The 22,918-nt window shown below is 36.0% G+C and overlaps 4 protein-coding genes across 4 annotated transcripts in view; 1 reads left to right on the forward strand and 3 right to left on the reverse strand.

The window, feature by feature from the left end:
- LOC131801651 (T-complex protein 1 subunit epsilon-like) lies at window positions 1–3,596 on the forward strand. The gene is made up of 4 exons (XM_059120537.1): window positions 1–268; window positions 1,606–2,587; window positions 2,652–2,806; window positions 2,876–3,596. Exons 1-4 carry the CDS (start codon window positions 161–163, stop codon window positions 3,260–3,262), a joined length of 1,632 nt encoding a protein of 543 aa, XP_058976520.1. The 5' UTR covers window positions 1–160; the 3' UTR covers window positions 3,263–3,596.
- A 3,283-nt stretch (window positions 3,597–6,879) lies between these two features.
- On the reverse strand, window positions 6,880–8,090 carry LOC131801722 (endonuclease G, mitochondrial-like). The gene is made up of 2 exons (XM_059120662.1): window positions 7,858–8,090; window positions 6,880–7,798 (listed from the first exon to the last, which is right to left on the reverse strand). Exons 1-2 carry the CDS (start codon window positions 7,990–7,992, stop codon window positions 6,986–6,988), a joined length of 948 nt encoding a protein of 315 aa, XP_058976645.1. The 5' UTR covers window positions 7,993–8,090; the 3' UTR covers window positions 6,880–6,985.
- A 495-nt stretch (window positions 8,091–8,585) lies between these two features.
- LOC131801652 (uncharacterized) lies at window positions 8,586–10,501 on the reverse strand. Its single transcript, XM_059120538.1, has 3 exons — window positions 9,242–10,501; window positions 9,011–9,170; window positions 8,586–8,952 (listed from the first exon to the last, which is right to left on the reverse strand). The coding sequence occupies exons 1-3, from the start codon at window positions 9,440–9,442 to the stop codon at window positions 8,828–8,830; spliced, it is 486 nt and encodes a 161-aa protein (XP_058976521.1). The 5' UTR covers window positions 9,443–10,501; the 3' UTR covers window positions 8,586–8,827.
- A 3,844-nt stretch (window positions 10,502–14,345) lies between these two features.
- Window positions 14,346–22,918, reverse strand: part of LOC131801653 (uncharacterized) — an 81,884-nt gene continuing 73,311 nt past the window's right edge. The window contains exons 5-11 of the mRNA XM_059120540.1: window positions 20,549–21,835; window positions 20,136–20,480; window positions 19,756–20,073; window positions 19,296–19,446; window positions 18,996–19,201; window positions 18,728–18,911; window positions 14,346–15,157 (exon numbers count right to left, since the gene is read on the reverse strand). Coding sequence (XP_058976523.1) covers window positions 14,842–15,157; window positions 18,728–18,911; window positions 18,996–19,201; window positions 19,296–19,446; window positions 19,756–20,073; window positions 20,136–20,480; window positions 20,549–21,835 — 2,807 coding nt within the window. The 3' untranslated portion in view covers window positions 14,346–14,841. The remainder of the gene's footprint in view (window positions 15,158–18,727; window positions 18,912–18,995; window positions 19,202–19,295; window positions 19,447–19,755; window positions 20,074–20,135; window positions 20,481–20,548; window positions 21,836–22,918) is intronic.

Here is a 22,918-nt window from a genome sequence, read left to right on the forward strand (position 1 = left end):
ATTTTGACAATTCATCGCCGGGCTGGGTTTTTGTGTCTCGTACGGTCGTCGGTCGGTATCAAAAGGAATTTTTTGCAAAATACCTGAAGCCCAAGAAAAAAGTAGTGAAATAAATCCAGTGGAATCGGTATTTAATTAAGCAAAAAATCCTCTATTAACTATGAGTGCATTTCCGGGCACCGTTGCCTTTGATGAATATGGCAGACCTTTCATCATTTTAAGAGAACAAGATAAACAAAAGCGTATCACTGGAACAGATGCCATCAAAGTAAGATTTTTATTAGAACTTTGGAATTTTTCCTAAAAACTGTGTCGAAAGAATGGACTTGAAAGTGGAAAAGTGTATATTTCTAGTGTTGGAGATGATTTTAATAAACAGTTGTGCGTATTATTAAAAATTTGCCGGCTTTTTGGCTACCGGAATATTCCAGATGGTCCAAAAAGAAGTTAATTGGGATATGATTCATTATTGGAAATTGAAGAATGAAATCTTATTGAAACAAAATTATGAAAAATATGTGATAAAAGAAAAAATATTTTTGAAAATTATCTGTATTTTGTGAAAAATTAAACATTTGTGTTTGGAATTTCATTTATGTTTTCCATGACTGAGTAATTGTTACCCCCACTCAACATTTGTGCATTTATTAAAAATGTTTGAGGTTAAAGACGCCAAGCGGCAATGACTCAGACACAGTGAGCCACCATCTGATTCTGATGTCAGCCTTGCAGCGTGCAAAACTAAATCATACAAAACATATGGTGTTGAAAACATGAAAATTCGTATTAAAATGTAGTTCAATATGCCTTTACGTAGGTGTCTGTGCAATGGTACATATAAAATGTTAATACGAATTTATTCGAAACGTTAAGCAGTCAATGTGATGCAGTTAGTTACAAAAAGTATTCAAACCCCCAACTTCAAGAAAAAGGAATTTTCAAAAGAACAAAGGAGCACTCCATAGAATTCGATTAACTAGTTTTAAATACAGTAATCCATTCATAGAAGGCCTGTAAAAACCTAAAAATTGCATTTTAAAGTAATAGTTTTTATTCAAAATGAACCTTAAAATATTTTTAATTGAGAGTAGTGTACTTTAAGTTTGTGTAAAGGCGGTGACCTATATTAGGCTTTGTTATAAAAATTAAATTGAATAATTTATAAGTCCTATCTAGAAGTTTCTATCCATTGAGGTCTTGTTGAGTCTTGTGAACGAAAAAATAAAAAAAGTCGATTCATCTAACTTCATTTTAGTGTCCTTTATGTTCCTTCTGTCCCCGGGAGACATATGTCGTCTTTCTATATCTAATTTTTTTTCTCTAACAGACATGTAGAATGCATACCTAAAAACTTGTAAAAGGTTTCCTATCCAAAAATTAAACCCGAAAGGTCTATAATTTATAAATGGAACTTGCATCTTCAAAATATGTTTTATCTATTCTTTTTCAGCATAAAGCATTCTAGTGTCAAAGTCAAATTCTAACATCAACATAGATTCAAATACAAACTTCGCTTAAATGTAATTAATTTCTCAAGTTTATGACATCGCGCCATTTAGTCGAGCTGACACACTCAATTTAATATTTATTTTTCTTCTTTTAAAGAGTCACATTTTGGCCGCCCGCCAAATTGCCTCCACCCTCAAGACTTCTTTGGGTCCCAAGGGCTTGGACAAGATTATGGTGAGTCCCGATGGTGATGTTACTGTTACCAATGATGGTGCCACCATTATGAAATTGATGGATGTCGACCATGAAATTGGTAAATTAATGGTACAATTGTCACAATCTCAAGATGATGAAATTGGTGATGGCACCACTGGTGTTGTTGTTTTGGCTGGTGCTCTTTTGGAGCAAGCTGAGGGCCTAATTGATCGTGGCATCCACCCCATACGTATTGCTGACGGTTTTGAATTGGCTGCCCAGTGTGCTGTCAAACAATTGGAATCCATTGCCGAACCATTCCCCATTGATCCCAATAACAAGGAACCCCTTATTCAAATCGCCATGACCACTTTAGGCTCAAAGATTGTCAACAAATGTCATCGTCAAATGGCTGAAATGGCTGTTGACGCTGTTTTGAATGTGGCCGATATTGAAAAGAAAGATGTCAACTTTGAATTGATTAAGATTGAGACAAAAGTTGGTGGCCGCATGGAAGATTCTATGTTAGTTAAAGGTGTCGTTGTCGACAAGACCATGAGTCATGCACAAATGCCCAAGACATTGAGAGATGTAAAATTGGCCATTTTGACCTGCCCATTTGAACCCCCAAAGCCCAAGACCAAGCATAAGTTGGATGTTACCTCCGCCGAAGATTATCGTGCCTTGCGTGAATACGAACAAGAGAAATTCATTGATATGGTGAAGAAAGTCAAGGAAGCTGGTGCCACCTTGGCCATTTGCCAATGGGGCTTTGATGATGAGGCAAATCACTTGCTGTTGCAACATGAACTGCCAGCAGTACGTTGGGTTGGTGGTCCTGAAATTGAATTGATCGCCATTGCCACTGGTGGCCGTATTGTGCCACGTTTTGAAGAATTGACACCCGAGAAATTGGGCACAGCTGGTCTCGTCAGAGAAGTTTGTAAGTACATTTTAAAATGTTGCACAAAAATACGTTACTATTAATGAAATTGAATTTACTTTAGCCTTTGGTACTTCCAAGGACAAGATGCTGGTCATCGAAGAATGCAAGAACTCAAAGGCTGTTACCATTTTCTTGCGTGGTGGTAACCAAATGATTACGGCCGAGGCTAAGCGTTCCATTCACGATGCTTTGTGCATTGTGCGTTCTTTAGTAAAGGTAAGTGGAAATTCGAATTGCTCTTCGAATCCGGAAAATGAAAAAATAATAATTATATTTTCTTTAAAGGACTCCCGCATTGTTTATGGTGGTGGTGCCGCTGAAATTAGCTGTTCATTGGCTGTTGCCAAGGAGGCCGATCAATTGTCCACCTTGGAACAGTATGCCTTCCGTTCATTTGCTGTTGCCTTGGAAAGCATTCCCTTGGCTTTGGCTGAAAACAGTGGTCTTCATCCCATCGAAACCCTTTCAGAATTGAAAGCCCGCCAGGTTGGTGAAAAATGTCCAAGTCTGGGCGTTGACTGCATGTTGAGCGGTGATTCCAACATGAAAAATCACAATGTTGTTGAATCTTTGAATTCCAAGAAACAGCAAATCCTTCTGGCCACACAATTGGTTAAGATGATTTTGAAGATTGATGATGTACGCTCAAAGAATCAGGGTGAAATGTATTAAATGTTTCATGAACCAAAATCATCAAAAGCCTGAGAAATACATCATTTCAACAACAAAATTCATGTCGTCGTTACTTTTATATATATTAACCCATTTAATATCGGTTATGTTTCTCGCCACCACACTACCTTCTCTTCTTTATGCATTTTCACACAACCCAAACCATCTCGTATTCTCATTAAGTTCTGCGTATTAATTTGTTTGTTTTTCCTTTTACTGTTGGAAAGGCGGATCAATGGAATGTTTGAAAAAACAAAAAACCAAGATCAAATAAAAACTGCTTACAAAAATATAATTTTTCGTATATTTATAAATTACAAAAAAAGAAAAACAACAGCGCCTAATTTTAACTACATAATAAAAAAAATAAAAAAAAAACACAATTATAATTTTTGGCGTATTTTCTATCAGATATTGACGGAAGAAGCTAACTGTGCTTGGTTAAACAGGGAATAAATTTGTGGGACTCAAGAGAGACTAGAAATTCTACTTAAGCATCATGAGTGAGACGGATAAGATTGGCAGGCTTTGTCATCTGCAGATCCATTCTTATACCGCGCCTGAGCTTAGATTTGAAACTTAAATGACTACCGTTGCTGCTACTTAATGGGAGGAAAATTTGTCTAATAAAGTAAACAATTTTGAAGTCAAATGTCGAAATGATTTTCCCGCTTCTAATAACAGACCATAGTAGAAGAAACAAGTAAAAAAGCAGTAAGTTCGGCCGGGCCGAACTTTGAATACCCTCCACCATTTGAAACTAATTAGAAAATGTTCAAAAAAATAAATTCCATTAAAAATTCAGTTAAAATCTTTAAAATACCTAATATCGGAAGGTGCCGATATATGGGGGATATACGGTATTGTGGATCTATATAGACAAATCTATAACTGGAGGTAAAGTACTCACAAAGAACTCCTTGTGTAGAATTTCAGATGAAAAAAAAAAAATCCGTTGAAAAATGTGGCTAAAATCATCAAAATACAGAATATCGGGGGGTACCGTTATATGGGGGATATACGATATCGTTCTTTCAGGGGGTAAAGTACTCACAAGGAACTCCTTGTGTTGATTTTCAGGCAATTCCGTTGAAAAATGTGGCTAAAATCAAAATACCGAATATCGGGGGGTGCCGTTATATGGGGGCTATACGATATCGTGGACCTATATAGATAATTCTCTTTCAGGGGGTAAAGTACTCACAAGGAACTCCTTGTGTGGAATTTCAGACAATTCCCTTAAAAATGTGGATAAAATCATCAAAATACCGAATATCGGGGGGTACCGTTATATGGGGGCTATACGATATCGTGGACCGATATAACCCATCTTCGAACTTTACCTTTCTGCAGACAAAAGACAGATCTGTGCAAAATTTTAGCTTTCTGTCTTTATTCGTTTTGACTGTAGCGTGATTACAACAGACGGACTGACATGGCTAAATCGTCTTAGAATCTTACGCTGATCAAGAATATATACTTTGTTGGGTCTGAAATGATTATTTCGATGAGTTACAAACGGAATAACGAACTTAATATACCATCCATACTATGTATGGTGGAGGATATAAAAAGGTATACACACAAACGCTTGGGAGCATTGATATGTAAAAAAATTAAATGTTTTTCAAAGATAAGTAGATTTTTATATATTTTCTTATGCGACGTCATTCGTAGGTTATTATAATTCACGTTTCTCAAAATTTTTTACAAATTTAAATAATTTCTCAGACAACATTTTCAATTCCAAAATTGGTTTGACAGACCATTGTCCCAGCAGCTGTGTCGATGCGTCTACCTATATTCTTCTACCATGTCACAGACCAATAAGATATAGGCTGCAAAGCAAGTCTTGAGAGCGACGAACTTGAGAATCTTGCAACAGCTTTTAAATTTAGCGGGGGGCATGGTACAATAAGGATGTAGGACAGATTCGTAAAACTGATCCGATTTAATTATAATTTTAAAAAATTTACTTTTACACCAAATTCCGCCACAACTTTCATTTTTCATTGAAATTGGTGCGTCAAATATGTGAAATCGGCCGATAATATATATATGGGAGCTATATCCAAATCTTAACTAATTTCCAATTAATTTATCACATTTATTATTATAACCAAATTCCGCCACACATTCTGAATTTCATTGGAATGGGTCATATATATCGTGTTTGGTGCATAACATGTATGAAGTCGGTCGAAATATATGTGTTAGCTATACCCAAACCTCAACCGATTTCAATATAATTTGGCAATTTTTTTCTGGTGCCAGATTTCGTCTCTCTCGCTTTGGGTGCATCAAATATGTGAAATCGGCCGAGAATATATATGGGAGCTATATCCAAATCTGAACCGATTTTAATATAATTTGATTAATTTAAAATTCAAAATCCCGTCACATATTCCAATTTTTTTGGAATCGAACATACATATTGTGTATGGTGCATAAAATACGTGAAATCGATCGAAAATATATATGAGAGCTACATCCAAATCTTAACCGATTTTAATATAATTTGACTTATTTATTTTCTAATCAAAATCCCGTCACACATTCCCAAGTTCATTGGAATCGAACATACATATCGTGTTTGGTGCATCAAATAAACGAAATCGGTTGAAGATATATATGGGAGCTATATCCAAATCTGAACCGATTTCAATATAATTTTACAAATGTATATTTGTTTTAATTTCCGCTACACATTCCAAATTTCATTGAAATTATAGATACATATCGTGTTTGGTGCATCAAATAAACGAAATCGGTTGAAGGTATATATGGGAGCAAATCTGAACCGATTTCAATATAATTTGACAAATTTATTTTTAAGGAAAATCCATCACACGTTTCAAATTTCATTGAAATTTGGGATACATAGCGTGTTTGGTGCATCAAATGCTTAAAATCAGCCGAAAAAATATATAGGAGCTATATCCAAATCTGAACCGATTTCAATATAATTTGGCAAATTTATTTTTGTTCCAAATTCCGTTACGCATTCCAAATTTGGAGACTGTATCTGTAATCGATCAATAGTATATAAAATCTAAATTTTAGGAAGGTACCTCCGATTCTGATGCTATATCTCCACTTCCAAGTGGAATTTCAAAAATGTATATAGCCTATGTTACTTTCAAGCGATGTTGCAGAATACATGCAAATTTTCCGGAAAATCTGTTCAGCGGTTTTCGAGTCCATAAATTACAAACAAACATACAAACATTTTCCTCTTTTATAGATATAGAAGAATAAATACTATTTTTGTTTATTTGGTGTTTTCCCCATTTTTAAAATGAGTAAAATAGAGCGACAGATGAATGAAATGCATGGATTTTCTTTCGAAAATGTAATGTAATGCAACTTACATTTTTATTGTACCATGGCGGGGCGTATTTTTTCGATGTCCCCAGAAAAGGTGACTTTTTTGGCTATGAAGGGAAATTACATTGCATTACAAATACTCAACAACCTATGGCTTGGACTGATATAGTAATTTTCGAATTGGTAACGAACATCAATTTAGTGACAGGATATAAAAATTACAAAAGGTAGACGTTACGTTAAAGAGAGACTTAAAACCAAGATTCATGTGGGGTTTAAAATCATGTATTTATTCTTAATAGTCTAATTTGCACTGGAGTTGAAAAAAATGAAAAATTTACACAATCATATACAATAATAAATAACAAAACAAGAAAAAAAAATATCTTCTACATTTTAAACTTTTTTGCCATTGATTTTGCGCAATTGTTTCTTACTGATTTTGTCGAAGAATAATAGACCGGCCGCCCGTTCAATTGACTCAGGTGGCACCTGGAACACTGATAATGGCGTATCATCGCTTATCACTTGATTTGGCATTACATAGGATTCCATTTCCAAATGATTATCGGATGTTTCACCAACAATAACTTTATAGAAGTGTGTGGGAACAGCAACATTATTATTCCCAATTACTTGGTATTTTACATATTTTTTGCCATCGTCTTCCTGTTTGGGTAAATACAATGGACCCGTGCAAACATAAACGTTGGTATAGACTTTCGTTAATGCACGTGTATGGGACTCCAAACGTTCCCATGAATCACGATTAAACCCCTGACCAACTTGTGGTGCCATATTCGTCAGATAGAAGGTATCCTCACAATGCTTTTGATGGCGTTTGTGATTACCGGCTGCTGCCATATGTCCACGATCGAAACCCGAACGTCGGTAATCAGAATTTTGTGACTGAAAATAGGGATGAATGCTCTCGTCGACTTTAAAGTCACATTTCGAGCGATCAACATTTTCATTTTTAGCTATCGATTCTGCTGTTATGTGTTCAAATACCCAGTTTGGAACACGGTTTCTGCGGTCATAACTAAGAACAAAATCGGAATAGGAACGTACTGAATCCAAACTGGGGAAACCATATTTCATTATTTCTCCCACTCTTTGTGGTGTGGCAGTTAGATTAACATCTTTAGTGGTGGCAGGTACGGCAGCTGAGATGCTGGCAAATAATGGAAATGCTGGCTTTTGAGAATGCTGCAAAGTTTAATTTCTTTGTAATCGTGTAGGTATTTGCAAAAACAGTGCTTTCTCACCTTATGCAAGAGTTCGGCTTGTTGTAAAGGCAACAGTTGACTTATTTTCTTTCTTTCCTGATAACCACCATAATAATAGGAACCTAAGGCGGCAGAGGTGACAGCAAATAGTGTTCCAGCAACACGTTTATTCATTATATTCTAGAATTTTTCTAAATAATCTCGAGCAATAAATGACTCTTCGGCAGTGCACGTGAAGTAATAACCGCCTCCCTCCTGCAAGTAATTTTAAAAACATTCACTTCAAAATGGTAGCATTAGCCTTAAATGAAACAGCTGTTTTAAATTGGTTCTCGGGAGAACTGAAAATCAATTATTAAATTTTAAATAAAACACAGATATTTAAACAATTGTGAAACTATTAAATATCGTAAAGTATACACAATGAGGTTATGTATGGATTTGCAGGCACACGCTATTTTCGTTAATTTATAAACTTCAGAAAACAAAACATAAAGAATGAAAAGAATGGTCTCCAAAACGCGAAATTACACGATCGGGAAGTGATTGATGCAGCAATTGAATTGATTCTTTGGCTGTATGACATGTGGCGCGTCATTAGCTGGCCTGATGTGCCGAATGATAGCCGTTAAACTGCAAAACATCGATTTTAAATTGTGGGTTCTGGAGAGAAGTGATACATGAACTTCTTTATTGGATAAGTGCTAAAACCCCCAGAACCAGTAAAAAACCGTAGAAATAAGATTAAATTTGTATTTAATAGCTTATTGGAACCAAATTTGAAATATTTAAACATAATTTTTGCGTTCATCGCCTTTAGTATTTTCTATAAAGATTGCATTGTTTTAAAAATGAAAAACAAAATCTACCTATTTAGGAACGTGTTTTGCACATCAACAAACAGTAGATAAACGGAATTGTTGTGATTCGCCCAAATATATTTAACTTGAGACAGTCCTTTCTGACAATCTTATCTAAAAATGGAACTGTCGCGTGTCAAATTAATTTATTAATCAGGGAGTATTGCTTTTGAGTTTCTCTTTGCTACTCTATCACGAGCATGCAATATATGTTGCTGGCAAATCTTGTTGATGACATAGTCCGATGATGTAGGATCTTGTGCATGGCAGGCCTCTGTAAAAAATATATTTTAATCTACCAAGTTTACTCGATGATAAAATTTCCAACTAACCTTTTATAATATTGTATAAATAGAATTTTTGGAAACTGGGTTTGTTAGGAGTACCTCGCCAAGTAATATCAATGGCAACTTCATCGGTAATGATTGATTTAATTGACATTTTTATGAAGGAGGCCATATTTTTGCCGCCGACACGTCCTATTAATGATTCCTGTAAGAAATGTAAATTAAATGATTATGAGTTAAATGCTAAGACATCGTCTTTTAAATAGCAATAGCTACCAATTGCTTTCGCATGTCTTTATTTTCCGCGATATTTTTCTCGAACTGCATGTAATCCTCTAACGTAGTAAGTGGCAAAGTCGGTAATAAATCCTGTTCGGTTTTAATACATGTGTTTTGTCGTAACTCATTTTTGAGATGGATGAGTTCCTCCGTTAATGTCTTAATAAGTTGCTGCGTCGAATCCAGCCGTTGATTCATATCATCGTCCCGTTTTCTAAGCTCATTTCTAAGAACGCTCAAGTCCACATGTTCTTGGTATGGAGCATATGTATCATCTTTAAAATAGTTAAAAATAATATTACATTAAAGCAAGTATATACTTTTGTTAGTTTATATATTAATTTATATAAAGGGTTTCAAATGACGATATGGCAAAGTAGCCAACTTTCCGCAGACCATATATTTCAAGATTAATGTTTACAATTTTTCACATTACAAATACAAGGTTAATCTATGTAAATAATGTTTGGGTACAAATCCATCACTGGGATGCTTTATTGGGCAGGATATGATTCTGCAGGTCTCGAATCACACAATCCGATGCCCCTTCAAGAAGAGTTTGAGGAAGTAAGCTGGAAGAGCATATCCAGTTGTATATTTTTCGCTGGAAATAGGCAATCTGTAAAAACGAAGAAAAATACAGTAATAAGGTCTGAATAATAAAAAAAAAAAAAAAAAAAAAATATATATAGCCGGCTGCATTATAAGGAATTAGAAGTGTTTCTTTCCATCGAAGTGCAGTAGTCACAAACAAATCGTTAGAATGCTTCACTCGGCTGAAACTTTAGGTCTCAAATCACACTATGCGTCAGCAGCGAAGAGTTTCATATTCTAAGCTGGGAAAGCATAGGTAGTTACATCTTTTTTGCTGAGAGTCGAAAATCTGCAAAAATAAGAAGAAAAATACAATAAGGTTTGATTAATAAAAAAAAAATCAAAATAGTCAAATAAAATGCAGACGGATGTGCCGGCATGCATGTTGAAGAATTTGGAATTGAGCTTCTTAAACCCGAGGTATCTGCAGTCTACAGTGTTAGATAGTAAGCTGAAAGAACATAAACAGTAGTGGAATTAGACAATCTGCAAAAACAAGAAAAAAGGTCTTAATAAAAAATAATAAAAATACAGCTTTTGCGGGTCGAATCAAAAGAGACGTCCCCAACAAAATAGATAAAAAGTCAAAACACAATGCCCCGATAAAAAAATAAACAGAAAACAAAATCCAAAAGAACCAACGCAATCAGCTGGAACATTCAATAAATGAGCCGCGGAACTAGTACAAGGTGTTTCAGCGCCGGATTACCCATGGTACAATGAATTCAAGGTAGGGCAGAACTACCATATGATTTAAATTTTTTTATTTTTCTGGCTTAATATGTCAACTTCATTTGCTTATGTGTGTGTCTTCTTTTCAATAATAAAAAATTGTTCAGAAAATATTCAAATTCGGGTGTTTTCAAAATGCTTATTGCAAGGAATGCATCGACAAAATCTACAGTTTTTGTCGCGAAATAAACCATAAGAGATATATAGAACATGATATTGAAAATAAATTTTGACCATTCATTCAGTTTTCGCGGTTTTAAATTATTTATTCAAAATCAATGCAACAAGTTGTTTACTTTTTTATTGTTTTGATAGTAATTCTGACATTACAAGCCAAACAGGTAGACCTCTATACTTGCAATTTTTTCAAAGTTGACCTACCTTCTCTTCATTGTACCATGGGATTACCATTTGAAAACTAATCGGCTGTGGCATGGTAGAAGAATATAGGTAGACGCATCGACACAGCTGTTGTGTAAGTATTTATTGTTTTGAAAAACGAAAACAAAATATTTTCAAAATCAATGATTGGAAGAATCGTATATTGCAGGGTGAACATTAAATATAATAACTATTTTTGTCATGGAATTGGAGGATTGAGATCATATTTTTGGAAGAAAATCCAGGCATTTCATTCTCTATTTCTACTTTTTCGTTTTTTAATCAATATTTAAAATAAGCGGGCATAGCCTCGACAGTAAGCGGGCTGAAGTATGAAGCTGTTCTACCTCCTTATTGTTCCAAGGTAACCTGAGTTGGCAAAGCATACTTTAAAAGTTTTGTTCCAGTACTTGTTTGGTAGTAAAACTAGAAGAAGAGAGAACAGTTCGAAATGTCATTCTCATTTAGGTGTGCTCATGGTAGAAGAATAGAAGAATATGTCAAAATTTTAAAAATTGTTGTGTCAAAAATAAGTACATTTTTATATATTTTCTTATACGTTGCAATATGCATTTCTCAACAATTTTTACAAATTTTAATAATTTTTCATTCAACATTTTAAATTTCAAAATCGTTTTGACAGTTCATTGTCCCAGCAGCTGTGTCGAAGCGACTACCTGTATTCTTCAACCATGGGTGTGCTCAAAAAATAAGGGAACGGAAAATTAGCAGAAATGCGATAAAATTTCAAAATTCAAAAAGTAAACAGTCTAAATCGGACTGGTGAAACCTTACTGAGAATGACGCAAAATTTTTAAAAATGAGTATTGAAGACGGTAAGTTAAAATTATTAATCTATAATAATAATTAATAATCTGATTCAGCCAGTCCTCTTCACTGCTGGAATCATCCAAAAGTGAATACAGCAGTTGCTCCATATTTTCTCTTTTTGTTTTTTGCACGACAAATATTAGTTTTTCCTTTAGTTTTTAAGTTGATCATTTTCTTTATTTTTGTTGTGACGCGCGAACTTTGAAAAGTGTATATATATTTGTTAGCCTGCCAATTAATTGTCAAATTTACAATATGCACATTTCTGCTCGGCCAAATTCTTGTAGCTAAGACAGACATAAATGTGCACCACTCTGCGCCATTTTTTCTCGAGAGAGCTGCAAGTTTTGCTAGTAGTACTAATTTTTAGGTTCTGGAACACGTTACGTTTTCATTCGTTTTATTCGCAATGGCATGTATTTCGACAATACGGGTGAATTCGTGAGTACATAAGTAGCTTGGCATCATGGCTAGGCATAGTTATGACAAATTATAAGGAAAAACGACGGCAGGATTAGAGTGCGGCTCTGGCATTCCTTTACGATGTCACAAAATATGTCATACGAAAACTTCAAGCTGTTTATATACCCATGTTTTAGGTCGTTCAATAAGACCTGCTGATTTCAGCCGTACTGTCAAAATATCGGCAATTGGGATTTAAAAGTATGACAACGCAAAAAATATATTTTCAGTACAAGGGTGTTTCAATCTTTACAGTAGTTTTTCGTTGTGCTTACAAGACAAGTCTGATTTCTGATCAGCGTTCGAAAATAAACAGTACACAAACATAGTGTACTGTACCGGGACAGTATCACTAAAATAAATTTTAGCGGTAGTATACCGGTACACTACCACTAAAAAATATTTTAGTGATACTGTACCGGAACACAACGATGATCGTAGTGTACCGCAGTCGGAACAATAAAAAAATCGTAGTGTACCGGAGTCGGAGCATTAAAAAATCGTAGTCGGATAAACATTTGTATGTAAACTTTTTTAAGGACCTCTAAAGAATATTCCTGATCAGCGTAACATTGTAAGACGTTTTATGTCACCTGTCCGTCCGCCTGTGTTAATACAACATTTGATTGAATCGACCATGGTAGAATCAAGAAGGTTAAGTCATATGCATACAATTTTCTTTAAATATTTCTTTTGACAACATCTCATTGTCAAAATATATATTTATAAGTCCATTGTAAATACACAAATCAGAGATGGGAACCTATTTTTATGCAGTAAGATTTGACAAGGTAAATTAAAGAAAATGCAGAGGTGGGTATGCTTATTTGAAATGAGACTACATTGGAATAATTTTATCAAGGTCTATAGAAGATCGGTCAAGAAGACTACTCTTGACAACAATTTGACAATAAACAGTTTTTGCACAATTGTGATTTACGATATCGAAAAAAATACGAAACCAGTAGATCATTGTAGATTCTGGAACAGAGCAATAGTCCTCCAATATATCAATCAAATGATAATACCCGGGTAGAATCTGGATACATAGATATTTGCCATTTTTTGATATCAAGGGAATATAGGTTATCGTAGTAAAAAATTTTACATTCTCGCAGTTCTGGAACAGATCAATTATTAATTGAAACGGGGTTGACTTAGATGACAAAAAAATATTATAAATGTGTTGCGTACAATCACAATAAACATAAAGGATGTTTTTCTTGGACCAAATTATTATGATTGGTCGATTATCACAATGCATCAACGCTTGGGAACATTGATATGTCAAAATTGTTAAAATGTTTTGTCAAAAATAAGTAGATTTTTACACGTCTTCTTATACGATGCAAATTGGAGGTTGTTATGATATGCATTTTTCAACAATTTTTACAAATATCAAAAATTTTTCATTCAACATTTTTAATTTCAAACTCGGTTTGACAGTTCATTGTCCCAGCAGCTGCGTCGATGCGTCTACCTGTATTTTTGTACCATGCATGTTACAATGAAATGGTAAAGTAGAGCTACCAGCTGATTAAATTTTTCAAGTGTGCCCGACTTCTGCCAATTTTGTGTATGTATTTTTGTTTTGAAAAATAAAAAAACAAAATATTTTCAAAATTAATCATTGGAAGAAACATACATAGTGGAAATGGCGTCAAAGCTATTCGCCAGTTTTGCCATGGAATTGACAGATCAAACTGTTTGGATCATATTTATGAAGAAAACCCTTTCATTTTATTACTTTTTCGCGAGATTTAACTCATTTAAAAATGAGGAAAAATATTGCATAAATAAAATCAACTTGTTGCATGTGAATTTGACAAGAAGCGGGCATAACGTCAGGGCTGCATTTCTGTGGTTTTACGTAGTTGTTCTACATCCTTATTGTATCATGCCTGCAAGTATTTACTAGTTTTGAAATTTATATGCAAAAATACGTTTGCAGATGGATCTGGCTATAATTTGAGGCTTTTCCCGTATAGACAATTTTCGGTCATAGGAGGTTGTACTAAAAAAAAACTTGAAATTTCACACTTTAGTTCTTGTTATCATTGAAGTAAATCTTACATATCTACTTTTTATTAAAACTTTAATTTGCTTTATTATCATTATCATCATCAGTGTCCATTTTAAGCAATATCTAACCTAAAAGTTACAAAAATCAATATTATTCTGTTACTTAGCTGCAAAATAAAAATATCATTTTAATTATAAAATAAAATACTTGCTAGAACCCAAAAAAAAAAAAAAATGTTTGTATGTACTAAAATCGCACTTATTCTATTTGCATTAGGGAGCTATGGAAACCAAACCAATTTTAAATCTCATTTTTGTTATTAAAATTTTAGAAATTTCACAAGGAAATGGATAAGGATAGCGGCAGAGGATCACATTTCGGTTAGACAATCTACAATAATTAAAGAAAAATTACAAAAAAAAAAGGGGAGACATATTACAAATAAAAACTAAAAGTACATGTATATAAATTCTTAAACACAAAACTAAATACTTGTAGGTTAGATTAAGATTAGGTTACATTGCATAGATATTTCTTTTGTTTTTGCGTTTGTTTTTTGTTTCTTGCTTGGAAATTAGCACGATTCCTTGTTGCAATCGACAAAATTACTAAACTCGGTGGAGTTCGGTGGACCTTCACTGTAGAGATATGTTACAGGCCAAAGACGGGCAGCTGTGAAATCGCTTAAATTCTGCAAGCCGCCAGGTCTGGGTGGTTTTTGATATTCTTCAGATGTTGAGGCAGCCGATGAATAACTGTCGGAGGGTTTTCGTTTCTCGCTGGGTTTTAGAGGTTTAACACTGAGACCGGAATGTGTGAGGGTATGATTGCCAGGATAGTAACGATCGCTACATTTACGCCATTGATCTGGTTCGTCGCCAACAAAGCACCTGTTTGGGGGAAAAAAATTGTCATGTGGTAAGAGATTTTTATATGTGTTGTTGTTAAACAATTTTTTTTGCAAATATAAATTCTGTAAACTATTTGTTGTGATTTTCCTTCCTTCGATTGATTCTTGGCGAAATAGCTCTTGACAACGAGCTACTTCGCCATGAGGTCTAAATTCGCCTAATGGACGATTTTATAAAGATACATTGATCTAATGTAAGTTTTCTATAGTCTAGTATGAATATCAGCCGAATTCTAAGACATCACTTTCAGTTTCTAAACAGAAACAATACAGATTGTTCCTTTACTGTTGTACCCGTTAACCAAAGAGAAGATCATTAATTCAATCCCCGATTTCATTGTTTTAACAAGTAAAAAAACATTAAATTCGGCCGGGCCAAACTTTTAATACCCTCCACCTTAGGGTAAAATAAACATTAGAAGAAATGTGGCAAAAACCATTAAAATGCCGATTATGGGGAGGTACCGTAATATGGGGGCTACACCAAAACGTGGACCTATAATTACAATGTTTCGCCACACGAACTATGACCCATTATGGCCCACAAATACCAATTTTTAGACAAATCAGTGAAAAAATGTGGCAAAAACCATCAAAAACCGAATATCGGGAGGTACCGTTATATGAGGGCTATACCAAATCATGGACCCATACATGCAATGTTTCGCCACCGGAGCTGGAACCCATTTTGACCAACAAATACCGATTTTCAGACAAATCCGTGAAAAAATGTTGCAAAAATCATCAAATTACCGAATATCTGGAGGTACCGTTATATGGGGGCTATACCAAAACGTGGACCTATAATTACAATGTTTCGCCACACGAACTAGGACCCATTATGACCCACAAATACCAATTTTTAGGCAAATCAGTGAAAAAATGTGGCAAAAACCATAAAAATACCGAATATCGGGAGGTACCGTTATATGAGGGCTATACCAAATCATGGACCCATACATGCAATGTTTCGCCACCGGAGCTGGAACCCATTTTGACCAACAAATACCGATTTTCAGACAAATCCGTGAAAAAATGTTGCAAAAATCATCAAATTACCGAATATCTGGAGGTACCGTTATATGGGGGCTATACCAAATTTCGGACCCATACATGCAATGTTTTGCCACACGCTCAGGGACCTGCTATGACCTACAAATACCAATTTTAAGACAAATCCGTGAAAAAACGTGGCATAAATCATCAAAATACCGAATATCGGGAGGTACCGTTATATGGGGACTATACCAGAACGTGGACCGATATATCTCATTTTCAATACCAACCATCCTAGACACAATGCAAATAGCTCTGCTAAATTTTGGAGCTCTACGTCAAATAATGTGGGCTGTATCGTGATTTCAACAGACAGACAGACAGAGAGACGGACAGACAGACAGACGGACATCATTAAATCGACTTAGAATTTTATGCTGATTATGAATATATATACTTTATGGGGTCTAAGACGAATATTTAAGGATGTTACAAACGGAATGACAAAGTTAATATACCCTCCTTTCCAAGGTGGAGGGTATAAAAAAATCATACTGAGGCCAAATTCAATTTAGGAATGATACGTAGAGTATGAAGTTTGTTACTGCATCGATACGCTTCAGATAATCAAAAATCGAACATGTACCACGCATTCTTCGTCGCAAAGGCGTAATTTTGGCACCCTCTTTAGTTTATGTATGAAACAGTCCTATTCTCAAACTAATTTGATAATGGATGACCGAGTACAGAGCTTAAAATAAAACGAGAAATTTGCAGACGGAATGTAACAGTACGTCAGAGTTAGAATAATTTTCAAAGAATAGAGTGCAAGTGTCTTTAATGTTGAGGCTCAATTCAAAACAATTCTCACCCAAGTTTTGGGTATTACATTCTGTATAGAATATTCAAGCATATAACAGATTGGAATGTTTTGACCCTAATTTAAATGAATCTCAGAGTGTAGAGTAGAGTAGATTTTCTTCGAACTCCTTTGTGCAGGCCAAATCAAACCCATCCCAGTTCTGCAAAAAAAATTCGCTTTTGATGCATTTCTTATGTATGCCACGTAGCAAAACAATTGTGGTAGACTTATTTGCTACAACGAATATGGCAATCCTTTTCTGTCGTACTCGACCTTGTGATTTTTCAAGTAAAATTTAACTTCATACCTAAAATATATACGTATGACGAGTGGCATATTTTATGAATAAATATATAATCAATTATATTCGGCGTTCTTTGGAACATCAAAACAATTATATGTTCCATATCTTACGAAGACGAATTTTATGTGTCTTTTTTAAGCTTAATCATTCAAAAATATACTTTAAACCCATCATCTTGAGGAAGCTTTATCCGTGTTGTTAGGCGTGAGACAGATCAAAGCTTAATTCCTGACTTCGGCGTGAAAATACAACACTGTTTTCATTTAGCTGACAAGTGTTGCATTTTCTGGTTTCGTGCAACGAAAATATGTCGTATTTTTTCGCCGAAGTCACGATTTAAGCTTTGATCTTTGATCGAAATCTTACCCAGAAAATCTCGTGCACTCAACTTAAGGCCAATTCGACTGAAATTTCGGGATGACAATTTTCTAACAGCATTAAGGTTTTAAGTACATAGCTAGGAATACATGGCTAGGAATATTAATGACAAATTATAATGAAAAACGACGGCAGGATTTTAGTGCGGCTCTGTAATCCCTTGTCACAAAATATGTCTAGCCATGAATTCAAGCTTCATATGTACTTACGCCTTTATAGAAAAACAAGCGATATTGTTGATCTTCATACTTGTCCTAGCTGCAGCAAAATGATTTTTTAAAGCTAAATTCAAATATTTCAAAATCAAGTCTTATATTTCATAATAGAATGAGATTTCCTTGGTAATTGTACCGTGGTATGTCATTTAAGTAGTTCAATTGACAATGGTAAAACTTTTAATACAATTGTTAAAAAAAATTTTGGAGTTGGAAGAAATTCTAAATAATTTTTCGAGAACTTGATCCTATGAGCTTGACGTTTTCCGCCAGGGTGCTTTCAAGTGTCGTAGCCGTTCAAAGACGTGCAACGCTTGGTTTCGTCATAGGAAACTTTTAGCATAGGAAACTTTTAGCCGTCAAGTTTTAATTGATGAAAAATAAAGGGATTTTTACTAAATCCTTTGAAGTAAAAATGCTAGTAATCCGTTATAACTTTTCAGATTGAACACGGACACTTCTTCTGTGCCATTTTTAGCAATTCGTTATCTAAATCATTTAAGCAATTTTTTTATGTGGATGATCTATTGACTGTTGCTATGACATGAGTAGTCTGACATATTCAAATCACAGTTATATATTTTGACAGCAAACTTGCTGCGCTTACTGGTCGGCCTTAAGTTGATGTTACATACATGTCCTATTTTCCCTTATAATTTGACTTTAATATGCTATGCTATGCTATGCTATGCCAAGTTGCTTATGTATCACCACCTTTACATAGGCCAGTCCGACATTATATAGGCCTTGATAAAGTAGCGTTGTAATTAATTACTCAGTGATTACATAACTTACCATGGATAGTCGAATCCTTTCGAATAGCCACAAGGATGATCCATCTTACAGCAATAATCCCACGAGCCTATTTCACCACCCTCGATTTCACACGAATAGAAACCGGTTATGAGATTTTTCTCACAGGGACTATTGCGGCGGCACGGTTTCCCCGATACCGAATAGTGATGCCAAGCCAAATCACCTGAAAAAAAGATACAAAAGACAACAAAAATTGATAGAAAACGTAAATTCATTGGAATCATGCCACTGCTCCCAAAAATATTACCTGGTTCCCTAAAGATGTCCATGCGACGATTATTATTAACCCTTGAACCACCAATGGTGTTAACCTTATCCCGACATGTATAATCGAATGGATTCCAAGCAAATAACCAAAAATCTCTATCATCGGTGTGAGTGTAATGAACATTCAATTTCAATTCGGTTTGATCCAAATCGGACATTTCACAATTGAAGGTGGCTTTGCGTGAGCTGTGACAGATGATTGGAAAGACACACACAGAGAGAGAGAGAGAGAGATAAAATGACAGTTATGGTCAATGAAATGATAAAGCAGCACACTTACCCATAACTAAAGGAGTAGCACTTAAAGGACGTGGTATCCCGGAAGCGCATACATTCCTTTTTACACTCCATTTCAGAGGGAGTCGTAATGACTTTCTTTATCGCCGGTGGCAGTAGCTTGGCAGCCGAACCATAACCCAAATAGCAGAAGGCTTAAGGAATATAAAAGTTGTTAAAAACGGTATTGGTATTTGGAAAAAAAAAAAATATTTGGAATCCGAGGAATTATGTTCGAATTTCCAAGTGGTCCCTATTTACACTTGCGGTCTTTGCCGCAAAGAAAATATGATCTGGGAGGAAGTGAGTTAAATAAATTAAATTTCACTTTTCTTTGTGGCAATTTTAGCACGAGTGAATAGAGACACTGTTCGAAAAAATCGATAGAGCGTTCAAAATACACCGCGTTTTAATCTAATTTCAAAATGTTTGCCTTTCAAACTTCTACTCTTTGTTTGTCTTACATTTTTTGTGTTTCTCATCAACGATGGGCTGGATTTCACAACCATGTCCATAACTGGCTCTCTCGAAAATATCAAATGCCTTATCCAACACTAAATGGCGTTCCTTGTCCATATCTCTGACTGGCCAATCGCTGAGTTGGCAGTTATCGATAACACTAGCATGCCTCTGTTGACCATAACGGAAGGCAAAAGCACGACAGGTGAATTTCGTCGATTTAATGCATTCCATTTCACATTCCCCCACCGATCGCACGGTCAACGAATCTCTGACAATGGATTTGAAGAATCGTGTGGCATCAATGGCACGGAAGAAACATTCTGTTTGCAAGGAGACAGAGGTTAATTCATTTAAAGATGCATGCAAGGCCTCTCAAACTTACGAGCATTTCTGGGATCTGCCAAGGCCGTAGTTGGAGGCCCACCTCCTCTTGGGCCATCACTTCGCGAGGGCTTCCGACAAACGTTCATATCATCTGACATGGAATAGATATCGTAGTTGCGATCCGGTTCTATGTCCACGTAATAGTCCAAACGATTTATGGGTCGATCACACAGCATGCAATTGTCCCGACTTCCAGGGGAGTAGCGATAAGAGAAAGTGTGGCAAATAAAAGCATCCTGACCATAGCACAACCGTTCACATTCTGTCAAACTGGGTGCGGAATAGATGTGTTTTACAATCTTTTTGTGTAGACGAAATCCCTCTGAGGTTTTGGCGGAACATTCTTTAGCATAAAAAAAATTCAATTTTTTTAAATAATTTCCACAAAAGTTCTACAAAAGCATTTCTCACCATCTGGTCCAGGCCTCCGGGTCCATTGGTGGCGATAATCAAAGCGATCGGCAAAACCATCATGTTTGGTATAACCTCCATAACTGGAACCAGGATAACTTAAAACCGAATTGCTTTCATGGGGCGGAGCACCCTTACGCGGCGGTGGTCCCAAATCGAAGTAGTTGAAATCAATTGGATCCTTGGGTTTTGAACGATGATCTGTAAGACCCCAATAGGCAGTTTGTTTATTACGATAGCCACCATAATTGCCACCATAGGAACCCCATTCATTGTCGGTACCAATTAGGTAGGGCACATATTTCCCTCCTCCCCCACCACCACCACCACTGGGGCTACCACTACCTTTTTTGTATGTCGATGGACGGTCACGATCTAAATAATTATAGGAAGGTGGGGGAGGACCAGGACGATATGAATCCGGTGCATGGGAACCTGAGGGACGATATGGTGTGTACTCAGGACCTGGGCGATAGGGGGGACGATAACGTTCTTGTGAATGCTTACCACCATCATAGCCACCACCACTGCCGCTGGGTAAAGCTTCCCACTTTGATGGATAGGGCCGGTAACGGTCCCTATCACCATGGTGGATGTCATAACGATCAATGGGATCCAAACCGGAACCGCTGCTGCCATAACCACTATGCGAAGAATGTTCATAATAACCCGAACTGTGTGACGAAAATTCATGGGAACCACTGTGATGCTCATACGAATAAGGTGGAGGACGGCCATGGGACTCATAGGAGGGTCCCGACGGCCCTGAAGGACCATAATGCTCCAGCGAAGAACTGCTGCTACCCGGTGGAGGCCGACTATAGTAACCACCACTGCTTCCCCCACTTGGTGGTGAGGGCAAGTAATGATCATCCCTATATGGTGGTTTATCCATCCACGATCCACTTGGCTTGTTGTAGTGCGATGACGACGGTGGTAGTGGGGGCGGTGGCAGTTTACTACTACAATCTCTGCACACATTATACCGGCAACTTGGTGGAGCATTACGATCCCTCTCGTAATAGTCATAGTCGGGATGACGCAATAGATTTGAATCTCTGCGATTTGCACTGGAATACAAATCGATTTGGGCCAAGGGTATTTCAATTAGCTCACAATCACCCTGACCATGGCCGGAAGGATCCAGCCGGTAGTTGAAACCTTCACAAGTGAAACGTTTTTCGCGGCCGCACTCACGCATACATTCCTCGACGCGTTCACATGCTATGGTCCGTCGCACCCAATGCGGGGCAACGCGTTTGCCGGCCAGCACACGTCTAAAGCAAGCTGAAGAACAACAAAGAAAACAAAACAAAGAATGGAATAAATTTCGGCAATTTTATTTCGGCAAAGTTTAACGGCTAATAAAATTAATGGCTTCGCTTGTTTTTTTTTTTTTTTTTTTTTTTGCAAAACTCAAAGAGTATAAATTGCCTCTCGTGGGCTACCTTCTATGGGGATTTATAAAATACAAACATTGGCTCTGAAGTTTTCCATATTTATTTTCTTCGCCATTTATTTGTGTGAATTTTTCAATATAAACAAAAGACGTATATTTTCATTCAGCAAACGCTCTAAGATTTATACAATTTATGCCACACTTTGAAGGCCTGCTTCACGCTTTAAGTTTGAAAGGGATTAGCTGCATTCGAGCTTTATATTTTGTCACTTTGGATAGATGAAACGAACGGATGTGGCCAAAGTCATCTTCATTGCTGGCTGGCATTGAAAACTTCAAGCAGCAAAGACAATGATTTGTGGAAAATGGGAAACAAATGCACCCACAATAGTTACAATGGACATGGGAAATACATCAAATGATGGATTATCCATAGATGGTGTTGATAGTCTATGAAAATGTGTAAATTTGTTGTAATAGATAAGTGTGAAGATTTGTAATCTATAGTTGGACTTGTGGCACACAGCAAGATAAACTTTAAGCATAATAAGTCCTACAATATTTAGTTTTAATAAGTAAAAAAGTAGCCCGGCTGCCTGGCCTGAACTTTTGATACCCTCCATTATTTGGAAGGTACTGGAAAAATAAAAAAATCGCCCAAAAACACCGCTCAAATGAAAACTTTTACATGGCGACAATCCGAAGACGTGGTGCTGGATAAGTAATTTTTTGTCATAGGCTGTAGAAACGATTCCGAACTTCAAAAGCGAAATTCGAAACAATTCCGGTGAATAATGTCGTTAATATAATCAATTTAGGTGAATAATGTAGCGAAATTGCTGGAAATACCGAATATCTCGGGGTAGCGTTATATGGGTGCTATACTATAACGTAGACCTATATGAACAATTCTCTTCCAAGGGGTAAAGTACTCAGACGGTAGTCCTTGTGGGGATTTTCACACTATTCCA

The sequence above is a fragment of the Musca domestica genome, unplaced genomic scaffold (assembly GCF_030504385.1).
Source record: "Musca domestica strain aabys unplaced genomic scaffold, Musca_domestica.polishedcontigs.V.1.1 17, whole genome shotgun sequence".
Classification (NCBI taxonomy): domain Eukaryota; kingdom Metazoa; phylum Arthropoda; class Insecta; order Diptera; family Muscidae; genus Musca; species Musca domestica.